Source organism: Misgurnus anguillicaudatus, chromosome 12, assembly GCF_027580225.2.
Source record: "Misgurnus anguillicaudatus chromosome 12, ASM2758022v2, whole genome shotgun sequence".
Lineage (NCBI taxonomy): Eukaryota > Metazoa > Chordata > Actinopteri > Cypriniformes > Cobitidae > Misgurnus > Misgurnus anguillicaudatus.
This window is the reverse complement of record NC_073348.2, coordinates 34,272,898-34,294,825: the sequence shown is the minus strand read 5'-3', so window position 1 is coordinate 34,294,825 and position 21,928 is coordinate 34,272,898. Positions and strand designations below refer to the sequence as shown.

Here is a 21,928-nt window from a genome sequence, read left to right as displayed (position 1 = left end):
TAAAAATATTTAACTCGAGGGAAAAATTCGCATGACATAAAGGAAAATCCCGCGAGTAATCTAGAGCAAGTAACGCGTTGCCCCACATTTGGTATGTACGTAGCAAAACTGTGGGTGCGAGTAGATTACATTCAAAGTCAATGCAAAGACGCGATCAGACCCGTCCTCGCTTGGGGCGATGCGAATGACGTGATACGGGCGGCGCATTTGCCGCAAAAACACGCGCTATTCGCCTCAAACGCATCTTCGGCCAAGCTAAAAATATTTAACTCGAGCGAAAAATTTGCATGACACGAAGTTAAATCTTGCGAGTAATCTAGAGCAAGTAACGCAATGCCCCGCGTTTGGTGTGTACGTAGCATTATTCATTAAGTCCCAGCTAAAGTACTTTTTTGTAATACTACTTAAGCAAGGCCATGTCAAAGATTGAAATTAAAGTGAAATCAATGATTGAAATCAAACTTTTATCATTTTATTCATCAATCATTAATGAGATGTAGGACTTTAGCCTGGATTTCACAAATTAGTGAAATTGAAAATATAATAAAATGACGAATGGCGTATTTACGCATTTGGCACACGCTTTTATCCAAAGCCACTTGTAGTAGATTCAAAGTATACATTGCAGTAGTGTGTGTGTGTGTTCCCTGGGAATCAAACCCATGACCTTTGTGCCGTCAACGCAATGCTCTACCAATTGAGCTGCAGAAACAAGATCTTGTGGCGTCATTGACGACCAAGCCCAATTAGGGAGCAGAATATTACCGTCATGTTACATAAATATTGATATCGAGTTACAGTACCACCTTAACACGGGTTGGCCGGCCTAGTGCCTCAGGTGCCACGAAGAGTCATCTAATCCCCTGAAACGGAGACAAACAATCTGTGGAAGGTTAAAAATACACCAGCGAGAGACATTTTGAAATTCTGGCTGCATCTTTAGTGCTAAGGTTAAAGATCCAGCATTCAGATAAGACTCCCCCGCTGGGGTGGAGATAACAACCATGAGGATTCAAAAGAGCGAGAGAGAGAGAGACATTGGGGCGAGATTTGAGATGTCTATCTGACAGCGTGAAGGTTTTTGTCTTGCAGATTCAGTTCAAGGACGCCTGCAGGCAATGCGGCCCTGACTGTGCCAGCAATGTTTCTCAAGGTCACATGCACTCACCCCGTGATTGTTAGCAATGACAGGAAAGGGGGCAGTAAAGGGGGCACTGTAAAATACTTGATCCCCTAAATGCAGGGTTGTCTTCCTGTGGCTACAGATGTTGTGGCTTTGTTAAGACACCAGTTGAAGGCCGACATGCATTTTCCATACTTTATCTCTGTAGTGCCACGTATGCCCACTGTGTGTATTTTTGTTCTTGTAAGTAGGAATTAGAAATGAAGGAATTAACGTAACTGATCTGCTGCGGTTGCATACTAACCTGTTGAACTCTCTGCTGTTATGTCTGTTTCCTCTGTTGCTTTTAACTCAGGCATCCGTTTTATCTGCAATGATTAACAGTTTACAGTTTAGCACTCTGTTAGGTCTGTTGTCACACTTTCCCAGTGCTTTGTGGTCTTCGTGGCTTAGTCTACTGTACACAATAGTGATGTAGTAAAAAACTAAAAGGTTTGCGTTTTGGAAACATTTAAAGTGATAGTTTTCCCCAAAATTCTGGCATCATTTTCTCACTTTCACAAAACTATTTCTTTGTTCTGAGGAATATGAAAGAAGATATTTTAAGGAGTGTTTGCAACCAAACCGAGGCCCCATTGACTTCTATACTGTAGGACAAAAGAATACTATGGAAGTTAATGGGGCCTCTGATTGGTTTGGTTACAAACATTCTTCAAAATATCTTCCTTTGTGTTTAACAAATTTTTACAGGTTTGTAACAACATAAGAGTGATAAAATTATGGCAGAATTTTTATTTTTAGGTGAACTATCCCTTTAATATACATGTGACAACGCTGTCATGTATCCGTGATCCACACAGATTCGCAAACATGATTAAAAACGCTGTATGGGTGCCTGGGTGATGATGTAAAGAAACACTATGAACCTGCACGTATGTCTAGTGATATATCTAGCAATCAAGACAGCAAAAGCATCGTGCAGTTTTTCTTTAGACAGACTATGATAAAGCCAAATTTTGTTCTGTATTCTGTATCTTGAGTCCTGTAAGCCGCCATTGTTGTTTTGGTTATACTCACGCATGCATATAGACTGAATTAGCACATGAGCATGACATCACTGTCATCACAGATTTACATTTATGTAGTTTACTTGCACTTTGAATCCTGTCTTTAAAAGTTTGCATTGTCAGTAGGGCTGGGCAGATACCATTTTTTCATGGCTGATATACCAATGCAATACCACAACCTTTAGTAACTGTCGATACCGATCCCGATCCAATACAATCTCTATCGCCTTTTTAATCAATTAAGCTGCAAATAATACATTTGTTAGCCATAAAAATGTAAAGTAAATGTGTGACGTAAACAGTATGATAAACATAAAAAAGTACCTCCAGACAGGTCTCATCTATTGCTTATGCTTAGCTACGGTTTCTACTTGCCGCGCTTTACAGCATGTTGCTTATGTCACGCTTTTACGCCAAGTTGCCATGACAGTTAAGGTCCGTGTTGGTATTGGATCGGATTGTACTCCCCGACTTCTACAATATTCAATCCGTGCATTTTCACCAATATCGGACCAATATCAATACAGAATATCGGATCGGCCCACCCCTAATTTTCAGGACCACAAAACACAGTTTTTATGTAGAACTAACAGCTTAAGCACATAAAAACATTCCTAGTTTTGGTTGAAAACTTGTAAACGCCCCTTAGTGTATAATCCTACAGTTTAACATCAGTAAGCAAAAACCAAGACTGAATGACGGCTAACTTTAGACCCAATATAGTCTATCTACTAGTAACCCACTTCTATCCTAAATAACCTTTAATTTGGTTACATGCCATTTTTGCCAAAATAACTTGAAGTAGGGGAGAGCAGGGGTGAAAGTACCATTTTTCAGAAAAAGATAATAGTTTAGACAAATCTTTTTGCATGAAATGTGGGTCAAAAGTAACACAACAGAACAAGATAAATTTTTGTGTTACACTTGTTTTATTGACTGTGACTTTTATATGTTTATATGTAACTTCAAAAACATATTTTGTCATTTATCTTTGCAAAAAATAAATAATAAAATTACATTTTCATTTTAAATTTCAGTTTTATCAAATGTTGGGTGACCATACGTGCCATTTTTCCCAGATGCGTCCTGGCCAGGATTTCGGTGCGTCTTCCGGAAGTTGTTTTTGTTGACCGCATACGCCATTTAGTTAAAAACATAAGACATACAATCGTAGTTTCATTTTTACCTTAAAATGTAACGGTTGCTTTTCTGTAATATTAATAATAATAATCCTCTATGACGTATGCGGTCGACAAATACGACTTCCGGAAGACGCACCGAAATCCTGGCCAGGACGCGTCCGGGAAGAATGGCACGTATGGTCACCATAATCAAATGTTTCAAAAGCAACCTGACAGAACAAACTTGAATTGTTGAAAATAAAAATTTAACAGTTTGAACACTATGAGAAAGAAACGAAATCAAATTAAAATAAAATGAATTTTTTATGTAATGCAACAGTATTAGCAGCCGGACAAAAGTGTTACTTTTTTCATGACAGGAATTCCTGACATTTAAACCCGATTTACTTTTATTTTGAAAAAATCTGAGTAGTGAAACTTAAGGATGTGTTACTTACAGCACTAAATAATAACCTGTAGATTGATCAGTACTTTAACACATATATGAGAAACACAATGCGTTATAAGAAAAAAATACCAATTTAGAAATGTACTTATCATGGTTGAAAACAGCTTTCCGGACCTAGACGCGCAAAACGTGATGAAATAAAGCTCTGTCAAGGGTTTGCGTGCTTAAGATGCTGTCATAGTTTGGAAAGCAAATGTTATCAGGGCTCAGAGAAAATCTCTTTGTTACTTTCGTCCTGCGTTAGTTTCGCCCTGGTTTTCACCTACTCCATCATGTAGGCAAAGTCAACAAGTTTTCAAGGTGTTTGCTTTCATTTATTTTACATGTTCTAAACGTCTATTCTTGGACTATGGTTAGACATCTATTAGACTTTCACTGACACTATAGCCAAAATTGCTTGCTGGGTTGAACTGACTAGTGTTGAAAAGGTTCATGGATAAACGTATTTGTTGTTTAAAAAGGCAAAAATCATCCAAAATAAGATATACTCGGTAGGTTTTTCTTGCATATTTTAGGTGCTTTGATGCTAAGAAAAAATAGGTGACCAAAAAATGAAAATTTTGTCCTTATTTACTCCACATGTTTACGTCCTGCATACAATTGCAATATTCGTTTTTGCCGTACAGTTACAATAAAAGCTTTGAAAGGGGTGTTTAAAGAGTTACAAATTATAAAGTGCTTTAAAGGAATAGTCCATTTTCTTAAAAAAAAATCTAGATAATTTACTCACCACCATGTCATCCAAAATGTTGATGTCTTTCTTTGTTCAGTCCAGAAGAAATTTTCTTTTTTGAGGAAAACATTGCATGATTTTTCTCATTTTAATGGACTTTAATGGACACCAACACTCAACACGTAACAGTTTTTTCTCAAGGGAGTTTCAAAGGACTATAAACGATCCCAAACTAGGCATAAGGGTCTTATCTAGCGAAACGATTGTCATTTTTGACAATAAAAATAACAAATATACACTTTTAAACCACAATTTCTCGTCTAGGTCCGGTCGTGATGCGCTAGCGTGACCCGACGCAATACATCATCACGTCAAGAGGTCACAGAGGACGAACGCGAAACTCCGCCCCAGTGTTTACAAGTGTGTTGAAAGAGGACCGTTCCGACGTTGTTGTATGTGGAATGATACTAATTAATGTCTTTGTGTCAGTTTATTGTTTAAAATGGTCCGCAAATGTGCGTTTTATATATGTAACACGTGACCTCCCTACGTCACTACGCATTTACGTTAGGTCGCGCTGGACCGGACCTAGACGAAAAGTTGTGGTTTGGAAGTGCATATTTTAATTTTTCTTGTCAAAAATGACAATCGTTTCACTAGATAAGACCCTTATGCCCAGTTTGGGATCGTTTATAGACCTTTGAAACTCCGTTGAAAAAAAACTGTTATGTATTGAGTTAAGTGTTAAGTGTTGGTGTCTATTAAAGTCCATTAAAATGAGAAAAATCCTGCAATGTTTTCCTCAAAAAACATAATTTCTTCTGGACTGAACAAAGAAAGACATCAACATTTTGGATGACATAGTGGTGAGTAAATTATGGATTTTTATTTTAAAAAAATGGACTAATCCTTTAAGTACTGTAGCTCCTGTAGATTTTTATGAAGAACACACCGAAGTCATTACTCATTACACAGTAATCTAAATCTCCTGTAAACTGCCCCAATCAGCGAGTTGAACTTAAAAAATAATGACACAATATTCATTATGTTTGCTTTGTTTGTTTAATTCATTTTGTTAAGCTGTTTGTTTAATGGATTTAGAACAGTAAGACGGGGGTCAACCTGATGTTTGACTTCCAAAATAACTCAGCCGGGTGGTAAGAGGTATCCGTGCTAATCTCATCCTTGAACGCTTATGTACCTTAAGCGTTCATTATCGCCATTCTGTGACTTTCCGATCGAAATGAGTAACCATGGAGACCAGATGATCAATAACCACCGTCAAAGTTCCGGATTCTATCCGTCGTAAATCTTCCACCGACCGACGTCCAGCTCATTTAATTTTGCTTCCGCAGATTAGTTTCCGTCGTACTCAAAACAGAAGCGTTTTCAGATGATGAATTATACAATCACAGCAGATTTGTCAACAACTTTGGCGCACCCTGACTCGCTGTTGAGGCAAAAGCCATCTTCTAGTTTGCATTGCGGTGCGTTCTCCAAACAAAAAAACACACGGCTGAATAGACACTCGGGAGCGTAGCACTGTAAGGTCTGTGGCGTTGGCGGCGGAAGAGCATTAATCTTTAATATTAACGACTCTCTCTGTGGCAGGAGACCCGGCAGCTCTCACTTTTTCTTTCTCTCTGTCTCTCTCTATCTCCTCTCAGCTCTCATACGTTACATTGTCATTTACTTAACAGTAAGGAGATTATGAAGGCCTCATGTTTGTGAATATTTTATTTAAACATATAAATGTTTAACTATTGCTTTTACGTTGTCTGATAAAGGTTTTGGAGAAGAACACGAAGGTAGGGAATTATTATTTTATTTCCTAGTCCTCACAGGAACTTGTTCTCTATTAGGGTTGGTTATTTAGATCCGTATGTCACATTGGTTTATATCATGCAGCTCAATATCATTTCTGCTTGCTTTACAGTATAAAAATATTGATCCAAAGGTAGATTCAATGTTGATTTAACGTAAATGGGTGATTCTCACGAAATTAGACTTATGAGGTGTCATGAAATATTTTGATGATAAAAGTAAATGCTATCAAAATAAGAAGCATACAGTTACAAACATATCTTCATGTACTATTTTGCACATGATTTCAAATGACATCATACTAACCAATTTTGTTGTTTTTCCACATTTAAGGGGAAATTATCATTACCGCAACGCAATGTCCATGACTGGATTTGGGTTCTTTGACATGGAAATATTTATGATTAAAAAAATCTAAAAAATAAAAAGCTTCAGTGCATGTTATACTATAAACATTTACAGTAAAGAAGCATGTGGTATTTGGTGATCATTGGTAAATGTAGAGACAATAATAAGGAATATAAATGTTTCCAAGACCAATTTTCTCATTCTCCGCAACAATTTTCAATCATTGTTTAAGCTCTCAATAAACTAACATTTAAAAAAAAAGTCTCCAGATAAAAGTTGAAATTTTGTTTGTCATAGTACCTAGACAACTTTTTAGTTCTCATTACCGAAACATGAGTTTGTAAATGCATATATTTAATGTTGCGGTAATGATAATTTTTGATAATGATAATCTAAAAAATTTAAATTATTCAAATTAAATCCTCTAAAAATAATGGTTATAGTAAGTTCAGACCTTATATGTGAAAAATAAATTGGCTTCAAGGGCTTTTAAAAAATATCTGATGCTGGACACCCTCTAAATCTGGATTTCGTGAGAATCACCCGTATATGATTGTATCAGCACAGGATATTTTTAGTCTGGATGTTGTTCTGGGTCTCTACTGCTGTATGAATGAGACAGGCCGTTTCCATCAGGTTCCAGTGCCTACAAGCTAGAAAACCAGCCCCTTTCCTACAGTCCAAATGGTTAATGTTTGGCTGTAATTGGCACCCGCAGCTGCTCTCCGGTTTGACAGGAATGAGTTTGGAGCCTCTGCCTTGTGTGACAGCTGCCTAATTGGGCATTCTCCCCTTGTGGCAGGTGCCTCCTCCTCCTCCAGCCGGGCCGCTGACGAATGGCAACGGATTACAGATGAGGACACGGTGACCCTCTCTATCTTCCCGCGCTGTTGCCGTTAGTGGTGGGATGGGGTTTGCGGTGGCGTGGTGTAGTTCAGCGCCGCCGGGTTACCAAGTGGAGGAAGTGGGTGGGTGGGGCTTTGCCAGGTGGCAGATAGAAGAGTGTCCCGTGATGGTGTCAGTATGTCAAGGTCGCAGACAGACGCATAACAGTGGCAGCATGTTTTTCCTCTTTATTCATTTAGGGAGTTTTTTATTTTCGGTTTTATAGCTCCTGGCTGTCTGCTCACCTCAGCTCAGAGAGAGAGATGGAGAGAGAGCAGTGACTGAGTGTGGTGATCTCTCTCTTTCATCTCTGCTTTCCAGCTGGGTGTGAAACTGCCAACTCTTGTTAGAAGCGATTAATGATACTAGTTAGGTAAAAAATTATATAAAATGTGCTACGCAGAAGTGATGAGCTGGCCACGTGGGCACATCGGATTTGAGTTTAGCTTTATTCCAGAAAGACGAAATTTTATTTACGCATAAATGCCCAGTGGTGTACAGTATAGCTGGAAGGTGATATGTTTGCGTGTGTTTATATGGGTGACCTCTTTACGTTAACCTCAGACGCATCTATCTGTGCATGCCATGCGGTCTCACAGGTGCACACATGGTTTGCGTTTGGTATAATTCTGCCTATAAGCGTTCGAATGCGTTCGTGTTAAAAGTGCTGTGCGGCTCTAACCTTGTTTCCCCTGTAGCTGTTGCAAGCAGTACACCGGTGTAATCTGTGTCCTGACGTGCACGCACACACAGCCTCGAGGCCAGAACTGATCAGCCAGGCCTCTTTTTTATTCCCATCAGCTCAGGGAAAGAGTTGAAATGTGTGTTTGAGTGTGAGAACGTGTGAAGGAGAGAGAGATTCATTGGTATTCAGGAGAGGAGTCCTGGCAGTAGAGCAAATTGATTACCACACTTCACCTGTCTGAGCCTCCTGAGAGCTGCAGCGAAGACGCCCGCTCCGTGCCCGAGCTCCGGTAACGCTGGGCCGCTTTCATTAGCCGTCATTAAAAAAGCTTAGCGATGGAAAACTGTTGTTTTATGTAGTTTACACCTTTTCTGTGAAAGCAGCAGGTGTGATGATTGAGGATGGGAGATGTCCTGGGTGCCTTTGTGCTTCATGTGCATACATCTTTCCAGTGTAGGTTTTAGCAATGTACACTGCTAAAAAAAATTCTTAGTATTTTTGTCTTGTTTTCAGTAAAAATACCTAAAAATTCTTAAATTAAGATGATTTTTCTTTATGAGCAAAACGACCCAAGAAAATAAGTCTAGTTTTTAGACCAAAAATATCAAATTTAAGTGATTTTGTGAATAAAACAAGCAACAAAATCTGCCAATGGGGTAAGCAGATTTTTCTAGAATTTTTCTTGAATTTAGTGATTAAGAAAAATGTTTAAGATTTTTTGCTTACCCCATTGGCAGATTTTTTTTTTGCTTGTTTTATGCACAAAATCACTTACCTTTGATATTTTTGGTCTAAAAACTAGACTTATTTTCTTGGGTCGTTTTGCACATCAAGAAAAAGAATCTTAATTTAAGAATTTTTTTGATATTTTTACTGAAAACAAAACAAAAATACTAAGAATTTCTTTTCTTGACAATCATTTTTTTGCAGTGTACACTGCAAAAAATGACTTTCTTACTTGGTATTTTTGTCTTGATTTAAGTACAAATATCTAAAAATTCTTAAATTAAGCAAAGTAACCTAAGACAATAAGTCAAAAGAATATAAAAGCAGTAGTCAAATTTAAGCAAAACAATCTGCCAATGGGGTAAGCAGATTTTTCTAGAATTTTTCTTGAATTTAGTGATTAAGAAAAATGTTCAGGATTTTTTTGCTTACCCCATTGGCAGATTTTTTTGCTTGTTTTATACACAAAATCACTTAAATTTTATCTTTTTGCTCTAAAAACTAGACTTATTTTCTTGGGTCATTTTGCTCATAAAGAAAAGTCATCTTAATTTAATATTTTTTTGATATTTTTACTGAAAACATGACAAAAATACTATGATTTTTTTCTTGAAAATCATTTTTTGCAGTGTGTAAATTTTAGCGGCATCTAGTGGTGAGATTGCGCATTGCAAACAACGGCTCAGTCCACTGCTCACCCTTTACTTTTGAAATGCATAGAGAAACTACGGTAGCCGCCACTGGAAAAACATGCCATTGTCAGAGACAACTTGGAAAAAAAAGTTTGTGCTTAAAATAAGCAAAAAAAATCTGCCAATGGAATAAGAAAAAAATTCTTGAATAAAGTGTTTATGAAAAAGTAAACTTATTTCAAGAAAAAAATTTTCATTCCATTGGAAGACTTTTTTGCTTGTTTTAAGCACTAATTGACTTAAGTTTATATTTTTTGTCTAAAAACTAGACGTATTTTCCTAGGTCATTTTGCTCATCAAGAAAATACATCTTAATTTAAGAATTTTTAGATATTTTTACTGAAAACAAGACAAAAATACTAAGAAAGTAATTTTTTCATTGTAAGAGCGTAGGGAGGAGCAATGGATTGATGGATTTTGAGTGCGTAAGGAGATATGGAGACGTTGGCAAGGGGAGTCAAGTGTTTCTCAGAGTAGCAGGTGTATGCGTGTGTGTGTATTAGAGCTTCGGTGATAAAAGCACAGAGTGAATGAGATGGCGTAGTCGTACTCGGGTGGCGTTTTGTTGGCACGTTCAGTGAGGATTTGTGCCAGCTGGAATGTTGCACCAATGGGAAAAACCCAGGTGCTTTGTCATTTCATTGGTTAAGTGCACTTAATCGATTGAAAACAAATTAATAGAATGCTTTTAAATTTCATTTCTAGTCTTGCATTTAAGTTAATAAATAGGAAAGTTTTTGAGTTATGCATTAAACTGAACTGGAGAATTATAATGAACCAAAGACAATAATTACTTGATGGAAGTTTCATTTATTTCTTTGAACAGCGTGCCATAAAAAGTGCATTTATTTTTACCCACACCACTATGTCTTATTAAATGGAATAATGCATTTACAAATCACAAATGTGTTCATGTAGCTCAACTGGTTGAGCATTGCGTTGAGCAGTCGTGAGGAGCGCAAATTCAAGATAAGTGTTCGTGTCATGTGTGTTGCTCGTGTTTTCAAAATATGTGTTTGTTACTTCATGTGAACCATGTGCATCACGTGTTTTGCCAAAATAAATGCCTGCTGCACACACGTCAAAACCGTTTATGATAAAAGAGACGCTCACCTTCACAAAATACATGCAAGACACTCCCTTAAAGCAACACTAAAGAGTTTTTGCTCTTTGCTCCCCTTACAGGTTAGAGGCGTAATTGTTCATTACCACTGTCGTAAATACTTCAGCATAGCTGGCTCTGATTGGATTGTAGGTCTGCCGTAAAGCAAGTTTTTGTAGTTTTCACTCGAACTACAGGACCACGACCCGACGGTTGGAAACTTCTTTAGTGCGATTTTGGCTGATAGAGGGCTGCAAAGCGAATGTGAAAGTGCCGTTCACCCAGTTTTGAGTGGATGAACCACTGAAACTTTTTTGGAAACGTTATTTTAAGGTAAAAACTCTTTAGTGTTGCTTTAACACTAAACTCTGATTACACATGAGATTAAGCGAGTATCTGGCAAACACGAGCGTATCTTTTATCATGAACCCTTTAGACCAGTGGTTCTCAAACTTTTTCCGCGTGCAGCCCCCCTTGTGTACGGTGCATTCCTTCACGGCCCCCCCAAAGAAAATGTATGACAAAAACTGTTCTAAAATGTAACATTTTAATTAAACAAAACATATTAAGTTATACAAAATAGTGCTGTTGGTTAGTAGCCTTATATTTTTAGGTTTAATTACACAGAATTCATGATAAATGAATGTATTTTATAAAATGTCGTAAAACTGGGGCCCCCCTGGGGGCCCCGGACCCCAGTTTGAGAACCACTGCTTTATACGCATTGGCAGCAGGCACTTATTTTGACAAGACACATGATGCACATAGGTTCACTGGATGCGCCAAACACATATTTTGAAATTACGAACCACACACATGACGGGCTACATACATGTTGTGATGAACTTCGCAGCGTGTGCCTTTGAAAAAAGAAGTCACCGGAGTTCAATTCGAAGGAATACAAATACTGACTAAATGTATATTTTAAATGCACAAAAGGCATAAATGTCACATATTCAAGCTGAACCGTAACTGTGTTTTTACATTAATTGGCCATGTCTCTTAAAATGAGGTCACTTGTGCCCTATTTTAATAGTTTTTTTTTTTGTAAAAAAAAAATGTTTGTTTGAATTTGAGTTTTTTTATTCCAGACTCGGTTTGAAGAATTGGGTGAGATCACCACAGCTGTTTATTTGCTTTTCATTTCACTGCATAGTGCATACAAAAAGTTGACACGTGAATTTCACAGTCATATCTGCACTTTTTTAAAAAGTACACATTCGCACCTAAAAAGTTCATATTAGTATCTCCAAGTGCATATTAATACCTCAAATCACATATTGGTAGCAAATCTGTACCTAAATGGTGCATATTAGGACCGTGTACAGCCCCAGTGACGGGTAGGAACCATTTATGAGCATTTTTTCTGACGGTGTGTAACCCAATTGAAAAACCGATTCTATCTTGCATCCCTGAAAGCGCGAACGCAGCCCGCGAAACAGCAGATGTTGTCGATAACATTATAACATCCCCTTCTTTAAAATTTCTTTAACCTTGGTTTACCTCTAACACCGGGGAAGCATCTGCCAGGCTGGTGTCAGATATTAGCGATACGTGCAGCGAGGACCGAGTTGTCACTTTTTATTAACGCCGAGTGTTTTGCATGGACTCCAGCTGTTGCATGGACGATGATGTACTTGACCTTGGCTTGCAGCACAATTCCTATTTTTAATCACACATTTTAAATGGATTACAGTTCCTTATTATGAGGATCGTTCATTAACCTTTTTTGTAGTGGGGGGGGGCTTTATGCAAAGATTGGGATTTTGCAATTAATTTTGTGACCCAAAATTGGTGGATGGCTTTGGATGTCAAATCTCTGACATTTACATCAAGCGCTTCATCGTTCGTGGGCTGGCTTTATTTTTGCGAAGCTCCTCGAGGGAAATTGACTCTCAGCCACTGATGATGGTTTGACCTTCCTGCTCGAGGTGTCTGGGTGAGTAAAGAAAGACACCCGGCCATGATAAAGTGTCCCGCGCGCTGATGCTGCCTTCACCACTGGCTAGTGAAATCACTTAAAATGCTGTTGGGTGTGAATGTTTGACATTGTAAGAGATAATGGATAATCACTTGCCCGCCGCTGGAGGGAGAGAGATTGTATGAAGGAGAAAAGAGAGAGAGAAAGCTATTTTATTCTTGCAGAAATACTCGACAGGGGTCATGTGTAGGATAGGCGGATACGTGGGTAATTTAAATACGTATGCTGCGAGACTTTTGGCACGGGACATAACACCTTCCTTGACTGTCAATGCGTTTGGATCTGTAGTTAAAATCTATGTTTTTTTTTCATTATTGTAAGTATATGTGATGCAATGTTATATTATATATTTTAATAAAAGCACCTTTTGACGGGAACGACCAAAAAATGACTCTTCTATAGCATCCCTGCGACAAACCTATTATAGCATCTTTATTTATCTTTATAGCATCTATATGTAGTTGTTTCTAAACACAACAACACATCCTTTCATGTACAGCTTAATATGCATAAAGTTTATGAATATTAATCAGGTCATGCAGATGTGGTTTCTAACCTTCAAGGAGTGTCCGCCGAAGCAACACAATAATAAATATTCATGAACCATGCCCTCATATTATTAAAATTTGCTTGTTTATCAGCTTTTTTCATCTTTTGTAGCCTGTCCCATAAGTTTTGTTTGTAAGATAGCAGCCTTTTCGTAATCTGGTCCCTCAAGATTTGTGTGAGACATCATGTGGCCCTATTTTGGCAGATTGTCCTCCTTGTTGTTATATTTGGGTCAGTGAGTCAAGCTGGTCATGTAACTGAGACTGAATGAACTTTCCTCATATAACATAACTTGGTTAAAGGGATAGTTCACCCAAAAATGTTGTCATAATTTACTTACCCTCCAGTTGGATGAAGATATTTTGTAACCAAACAGATCAGGGGAACCATTCACTTCTATAGTATAATTTTTCCTACTATGAAAGTCAGTGGTGTTCCAGATTTGTACAAAGTCATTTATACAGGTTTAGTACAACACGAGGCTGAGCGAATCATTTTTGGGTGAAGTATCCCTTTAAAGGGGCAATAAGTAGGATTTACCCCCATCTAGTGGTGAAATTGTATTTTGCATTCAAACGAACAGTGCTCTCTAGTGCCTCGCCTTTCCAAATGCGTGTTGCAACTACGGTAGCCGTTATGTAATCAGCTGGTTCACGTGTTCTGAATAAAAATGCGTTGTGGAAACGCGTTGGTAGGCTAGTGCTTTTTGTCCCTCTCTGCTATTATAGTTTATCAATACGGCGGAACGACATGGACGCCTCCTTGGACTTACCCGTTCAATGCAAGTAAAGAGGAGAAATTCTAAGCTTACAAAGAAAAGTCAGATCACTGGCAGAGGTCATTTGACACCAACGAGGACATATTTATGAATAAAGACATTGATTTTGATAAATAAAATCCTACTTACAGTCCCTTTAAATGTGTGTGTGACTGTAAATAACAGTGATGGTTCCCACTTGGTATTTTGTTACTGCGTTCATATAGCTCAACCGTCAGAGCATAGCACTATTAATGCCAAGGTCACGGGTTTGAATTTCAATTTCGATAGCATCTGCCAAACGCATAGATGTTTGATATCTTATACAACATTCTGAATATTCTAGGCATGAGTTGAATTGCTGTAACAGCGTTCCTAGCTCAAGGTCAAGCTTCACTCCTCGGCGAACCGCAGTAACACGTTATCATGCCGCTGAAGGGGCACGACGTGGAGGTTAAGATGCTCTCTGACAGCTGAGCGGTGCTTTGGCGTAGCTGGAGCACCCTGTATTAATTAACCTTTTTGGTGGCGGCTCTGACAGTGGGAAGTCAGGAGTGTTTATGGAGGCAGTTCTGACAGAGTTCAGGCCTGTCGAGCGAGCAGCCAGTGGTGCTGTCATGTTATCTGATGCTGTGGGTCTGCCGAGGAGCGATCTGACAGGTGTGCCTTGCACGCCCCTTCACACCTGCCAGCCCCGTCCAGCCACTACGGGCAATCTTTGTCCATTGGCACTGTTTTTGAAGGGTGCTTCAATTCTTTCATCCAGGACAAATCCCAAAAAATGTTTTATTAAAAGGACACCACTTTTTTTTTAAAGTGCTCATTTCCAGGCCCCCTTGAGTTGAACATTTGATTTTCACCGTTTTGGAATCCATTCAGCCGATCTTCGGTCTGGCGGTACCACTTTTAGCATAGCTTAGCATAATCCATTGAATCTGATTAGACCATTAGCATGGTAGTTACATCTTCTATAGTTACATCGTGTACTAAGACCTACGGAAATTAAAAGTTGCGATTTTCTAGGCCGATATGGCTAGGAACTATACTCTGATTCATTTAATTTTCCGCCGGTCTTAGTACACAATGTAACTAAAGAAGAGTCAAGTTTTAAAGAGGAGTTATATCGAAACACTTTGGTTATTTTTTGAGCGTGATGCTAATGGTCTAATCAGATTCAATGTATTATGCTAAGCTATGCTAAAAGTGGTACCGCAAGACCTGGAAATCAGCTGAATGGATTCCAAAACTGTGGAGCTGGAAAATGAGCATATTTTCTAAAAAAAAGTGTAGCTCAGTGGTAGAGCATTGCGTTAGCAGTGCAAAAGGTCATGGGTTCGAACCCAGTGAAACTCATATAAAGAATGTATACATTGTAATGCACTGAAATTTTAATGTAATTCACTTTGCAACTTCCTTATAGCTCTACTCGGTCTCCGAAGTTCATGTTTTACATATTCTACAACATTCAGTTTTTATTTGAGTCTCCAATTTGTTAAGATGCTTAAGGCAAGGAGCAAGCCTTCATCTTACTAACAAAATCTAGGCAAATATGTTTCTTTTGGATAGCAGGCGTTGCCCATGAGTTCATCAGACTTCCATGTATTCTCCTTTTCCCAAAGGTCGTAGTTTTGTTATGGGGAGTGATAGACACGTCTGTATTCGAGGGCAAACGCTGATGCGTAGAAGTAGTATTTCAGCTCGGTGTCAATGCTGTTTGCTTAAAAAAATATATTTTTGATGAAAACGATTTTCACAATTTCAAAGCTTTTTTTGCTGCAAGCGTCTTGTTGCTATATAACAAAAATTCATCACTTCATAGTGTGGGGTTGTTGTGATGATGCTGGGATGTTGACACCTGTCACTCATGTTGTGTTTTCTCTTCTTGTGTTGCAGGTTCCTGTGTGGCCACGTCTGAGATTAGAAGAACAAACAGACAACACTGAGCCTGTCGTTTTCTCCCAGTGGACCTCCTAAAAATAGAGCGGCACTGGATGTTTATACGGGGCAGAGAAACCTCCTTATTACTGGGCTCACAACATTCTCGAGCAGTGTGGATTTGGTCAGGCTGTCACTGACTCCAAAGCAACGCATGTTGACATTATGAATGGTCCTCTATGTAAAACTCTTTGAAAAGGAACACTGTCCAAAGCACTGTTAGAGTTTTCTGCTCTCATCATTTACGGCACAGATGTTCCTTTAACATTTTCAGCGATAAAAAAGATACATCAGGGCATCCTACTGTTGAACATGACTCATGGGGTGGAGTCTGGCCCTGAAACTCAACAGGATTCGACTGCTTTAACATATCTGGAAGGTTTGCTAATGCATCCAGTCACAACTGGGCCTGCTGCCATTGCTACACGGAGATCAGAACCTGACCGCAGCAATGAGGAAAATGCCAACCAGGTGACTAGGGTGTGTCTACTCCCCAAACATGGCTCCCCCTCACCAGACAAACCCATTGCAACCTCGCAGCACCTTAAAAAAGCCAGACTGCTTTGCTCGGGAGCATGGACTGAAGCTGAGAGCCAGAAACGAGCAGGCTCTGTAGTGGAAGTAAATAGACAGAGAAACGAGCACTGCAAAGGAAGCCTGGATGGCTCTGGACAAGGGGAAAGCACCTTGCTTGCTTCTCTGCTTCAGTCTTTTCGAATGGAGAGTGTTGCTTTGTCACAGCACATTTCTGAAAGCCACAAACATCTCAACATGGAGAACCGTGAAAGCCCTCCTGTTGATAAGGAAACCTACCATAGTTACGGCACAGCTTCCGGCCACCTCAAAAGCCTCATGAAGAAAAGCAAGCAGCAGAACCATAAAACTGTGCCTTACTGTCGTCAGAGCAATCGGAACCGAAGTTCAGGTTCTCCTCTTTCCTCTCAAAGTTCTGCCCAGCCCGCCGGCCCAGACCCCATGCCCTGCACAGAACGGCTGAAAGCGGTTGCTAATATGGTAAGAACCAGGTTAAGTCCAGCCCCTTCTCCCAAGCCCAGTGTGGCCTGCAGTCAGCTGGCCTTACTGCTTTCCAGTGAGGCTCATCTACAGCAGTACTCTAGAGAGCAGGCCTTAAAAGCACAATTAACCAGTCGATCGGCTAGCGAGAGGCTAGCGGCCATGGCCACTCAAAGAGAGCAGGATAAGAGACCTCCCAGCACAGGGCAGCCACCAGCTGCTTCAGACACACTAAGCTCCTTAAATATTCAAAATGGAACACTCCCCCCACCAACGTTAAACTCCAACAACAGCAACCCTTCCTCACCCTCCACAAAACCCCTCAAAGAGAGACGGTCCTTCGATAGACACAGTCGACCTCCGCAGAACTGTAGCAGCCTGCTGCTTCTGCTCCTCAACAACCACAACTCCCAGCAGCAGCTCACCAAGAATGGACATCTGGAGGATGACTGCAGTATCCTCTTGAGCAGGGCATCCTCCCTGCAGTCTGACAGTGAGTACTCCAACCAGGAGTACAGCCTCACCAAAGACAGCAGTGATGCTGAGAGCTTCTCCAGCTGTTCCCCCATTGACCTCTCCATGAAAAGAAAAGCCCCTAGCCAAAAGTCTTCTTTAACCTCCTCTTTGGATAAGCTTACAGACTCTCTCATAAACAAATGGAAGCCGGAACATTCTGTGCCAAAAGCCACAGATCTGGATACCAGCCCAGACATGAAATCCCATGATCAGGTCACTCTAATGCAGTTACTGCTGGACCGCAGAAATAACGAAAAGGGAAACAAAAGTTTTGATAATCCTGGTTTACGACCTGACGCAGTCATCAGCAGCTTGACCGCAGACCCACTTAAACTGATTGGAACACCAGAAGACACCAGGACATGGAGTCCTCTGGACCGGCAGACAGGTGGAGGCCTACCTACATTCTGTTCGGTCTCCCCTTCGTACTCTTACCCCTCGCCCCGTGCCCAGTCCAGTCCTCTAGATTTGTGCAAATCTAACACCCATTCAAGTGAGAGGAAAGTGGGACCTTCATTTTGTGCCAGTATGCTACTACAAAATCTGGCTCAGAGTGGTACAGGGAACTTATCTCCCTCTCCTCCTCCTTTACACTCTCACAAGCTGACAAGTAGAAGGCAAAGTCTAGAAAAGGAGCTTGACAAGCCTCAGGCTCTTTTGGATCACCTTGTTGCTCCGGTCAAGCGCAACAGAACCTCCACGCTAGATGGTCCCCCTGCTGCACTCACACCTCAAAAATGTGAGCAGTCACCTTTGGCGTCAAAGCAGATTGAAAATCTTCTCGAAAAGCGCACTGTACTTCAGCTTTTGCTAGGAACAGCCTCCCACAAGGACAGAACCAATGGGCATAGAGTCTCGGAAATAACAGCAGGGAGGCCGGAGAAGCCTCAGGGGGAATCTGCCAACTGCGACAGCTCAAATGGACCTTCACTGGATCTTAAGATCAAAACTGAGCCGTTAGAGGAGAATCTTTCGTCGGATAGCTCTGATGACGGTGCGTACCATCGGAGACGATTACGACAGAACATACCCATTGTTAAAGCACAGGACAAGATCAAATCTGAGCCATGTTCTACAGAAACAGCTGCTAAATTTGGACTTCTCAGCGAGCTTTTACAGCAGAATGCTACCTATCATTCAAACCCCCCACGCGCCAAGCTCTTTACGAACTCTGTAAAAGAGGAGTCACAGGATTTTCACAGCCCTCTTCCTAAAAAAAGAAAAATCTGCATTGAGCTGGCAGAGCACTTGAGTAATGAACTCTGTCAACGGTCTAGAGATACCCCCAGTGACAACTTGGTGTCTAAAACACCTGAACACAATGGCAGTGAAACGATAAGACCAAAGGAGGAAGATTTATTCGGGAGTCCTAAGAGCAAATCTCAACAGTCTAGAGAAGGCCAAGGCTTCAATGTTCTCAAGCAACTCCTACTCTCAGAAAACTCACTGAAGGAGCTTGCCCAACCCAGAGGAAGTCCTTTCCTCCCTCAGGCCAACGGTGGAACCAGCGGGAACTTAAAACAGTCTGGTGTTTCTCATGAATTGCCATGGTACCCCTATTCTATCAGTACAGGCCGTGGGGTCCCAAATTCATCTTCTGATAGCACCGGGGGATCGCAGCTCCCTCCCAAAGCCATCAGTAAACCTGAATCCGAGAAGTCACCTATCAGCAGGGAGGAAAGATCCAGTCCAGACTCACCCCCGTTAACCAGGTCTAACCCAATACTGTACTATATGCTCCAGAGGGGAAACGGTCAGCTCAGAACTGAGATTCGGGATCAGGTCAAACCGGCCCACTGTGTCATGAGCGTAAAAATGGAGCCGTGCAGGGACTATGAGCACAGCGTTAGCTCTCCGGCACATAGACAGACTCACAGCCAGAGAGAAGAGAAACTAAACGGCTCGGTGGAGAAATGGTAGATGTGAACTACCAAAGACAGAGAGATGCTGGAGAACTGTGTGCATGGTCATTTATTTATGTATGTGAAGTCTGTTTTAATTTTCCCTTGAACTGATTCAGTTTAAATCTTTGTGTTTATTTGATTGATGTCAGAATGAGATAATGATGACGTAATTAATTATATAATTATTACATCTTTAGCTTCTTCTTAAATTGTTTTTAGCATGTGTGAGCTAACTTCTCTGTCCGGCACAATGTAAAATATCCACCATGAGCTTTTTCCACACCTGAAACATTCAATGGCGTGTGTTATTGATGAATCCAGAAATGTTACTGCTAGTTTCACACTATATTTATCTACAGTCAAATCAGGACCCTTTCCATTTTTTGAGGCAAAGAAAATTGTACGGTCTAAGCACAATAGCGTAGTGGATTTGGGGCACTGACGTCCAATTATAATGGTGGATAAAAGTTATTTTCTTATTGCAGAAATAAAAGGAATGGGGTGTAATCTATCAGGTATCTTTTAATATAAGGCTAGGTCAAGAGGGGTTACCAAATGTTTAGGGCTCAAAGGCAACAACATTTACTGGAATGTTCTGTAATTGTAGCATAGTCCGATTTTTCAGTGCTTTAATTTCATCTGGAATGAAACCGTAGGTGTACGTGGTAAAAATGGCATGATGTTATAAAAACAAGCAAAGAAGTGTCATATATTTTAGCCAGTGAAATGTATCTTTTGGTAATTTTGTATCATTCATTGTTTTGTACTTTATCTAAATATTCTGTATGTAGCATTTTGCAGGTTTCGTCGGCAGTAGTTACGTTGGGGAGTTGATCGTTTGTTCACCAAAGCTATGAAGGTTAATTACGAACTATGATATTTATGGAATTTTTTGTTTGTTTATGTCTTTAATTCAGATAACAGCCCATCACTTACAGTCTTAAAGATTTTATTCCACATTCTTTGTGCGACACTTTGACAATGATTCAATATTGTATGTAAATATGATGAAAGATGACTATTTTGTATTGTTCCAGACGAAACACTTTTTAATGTCTTGCATTGTACATAAGACACTGTAATATTGTACATAACCAGAGAATGACACTTTTTGTCTGCATGTCTCTATGTCGTGGCTAATGATAATCTCTGTTCACATCTATTACTCTGTTCGAGCCTGTAGCATGTACACGCATGGGGAGTCCCTGTGTATGGGGGAAATGTCAAGTCTTAAAATAGATGTTTTTATCATGAGGAGATGGGTACTTAAACCGTAATCTGTCTGCAAGCGCTGTCCTAGACTGTTGAGCCAGTGCTCAAAGCTGCCAGGACAAATGTGCATAATGTTTTAGTTTTATTTTTGAATGGTTTCACAGTTTTTGTTATAAAGCTAACTGAAGGCAACATTGCTATACGTTTAATTCAGAGTCACTCTGCAACTGTGAGTCTAGTGCTTTTTTAAGCAAGAAAAAACTTTCCTATACTCCTGAGACTTTTGGTTTCCTTCTGTTTTTTGGTGTTCATTTGCACTAATAGCAAAATAAAATGTTGAAATGCACAGTATTGAAGGTTTGCCGTCTCTTCTTTGTTTTAGTTTATTCATAATAGGGCTGTCAAATGATTAATTGAGATTAATCACATACAAAATTAAAGTTTGTATTTGCATAATATATATGTGTGCACTGTGTGTAATTATTATGTATACAACATTTACATGTGTATATATTTTTATATATATTATATATACTATATATTTTACAAATGGATATATGAATAAAAATTTTCTTAAAGGGGCCATGGCATGAAAATCTGACTTTTTCCATGTTTAAGTGCTATGATTGGATCCCAAGTGCTTCTATCAACCTATAAAATGTGAAAAAGATCAACCCAGTAACTTAGTTTTGGTAAACCATTCTCTACAAGCACATGAAAAAATAGGTAGTTGAAATTTTGCTCTCCTTATGATGTCATAAGGAGCTCTTATTATAATAATACCACCCCTTAATCTGCACTATCCAACCACAGCACTGCCATTTAGTGCAGAGAAAAGCACAATTCAGTTTTAATTGCAACAAACCACCATCATTCTGACCAGTGTTTGAATTTTATCAGCTCATTTGCATTTTAAAGGACACACCCAAAACGGCACATTTTTGCATACACCTACAGAGTGGCAGTTTTAACATGCTATAATAAATTATTTATATTGTATTTTGAGCTAAAACTTCACATATGTGCTCTGGGGACACCAAAGATTTATTTGACATCTTAAAAAAGTTTTGTGCCATGGCCCCTTTAAATTTGTGCGTGTGTGTGTGTGCATATATATATATGTATGTATACACACATGCACATATTATGCAAACACAAACTTTTGTATGCAATTTATCACGATTAACTGTTTGATTGCACTAATTCATAATTTTTTTCTGCATGTTTGAGATCTTTCAGTAGTTTGGATGTCTGTATTTTCACTAAAAGCGGCACTAAAGTGACACTGAACGCAAATTGGCTTTAATGCAGCCGGAGGTAAATCTCATTTCTTTTTGGGTGCATT

General features: G+C 39.6%; 1 protein-coding gene across 3 annotated transcripts in view; it reads left to right on the top strand.

The window, feature by feature from the left end:
• The window catches only part of nrip1b (nuclear receptor interacting protein 1b), a 52,319-nt gene extending 31,385 nt beyond the window's left edge, over window positions 1–20,934 (top strand). For all 3 annotated transcript variants that reach the window (XM_055207899.2, XM_055207897.2, XM_055207898.2), the window contains one exon: window positions 15,896–20,934. In XM_055207899.2, coding sequence (XP_055063874.2) covers window positions 16,250–19,387 — 3,138 coding nt within the window. In that variant the 5' untranslated portion in view covers window positions 15,896–16,249 and the 3' untranslated portion in view covers window positions 19,388–20,934. The remainder of the gene's footprint in view (window positions 1–15,895) is intronic.
• The last annotated feature ends 994 nt before the right edge of the window (window positions 20,935–21,928 follow it).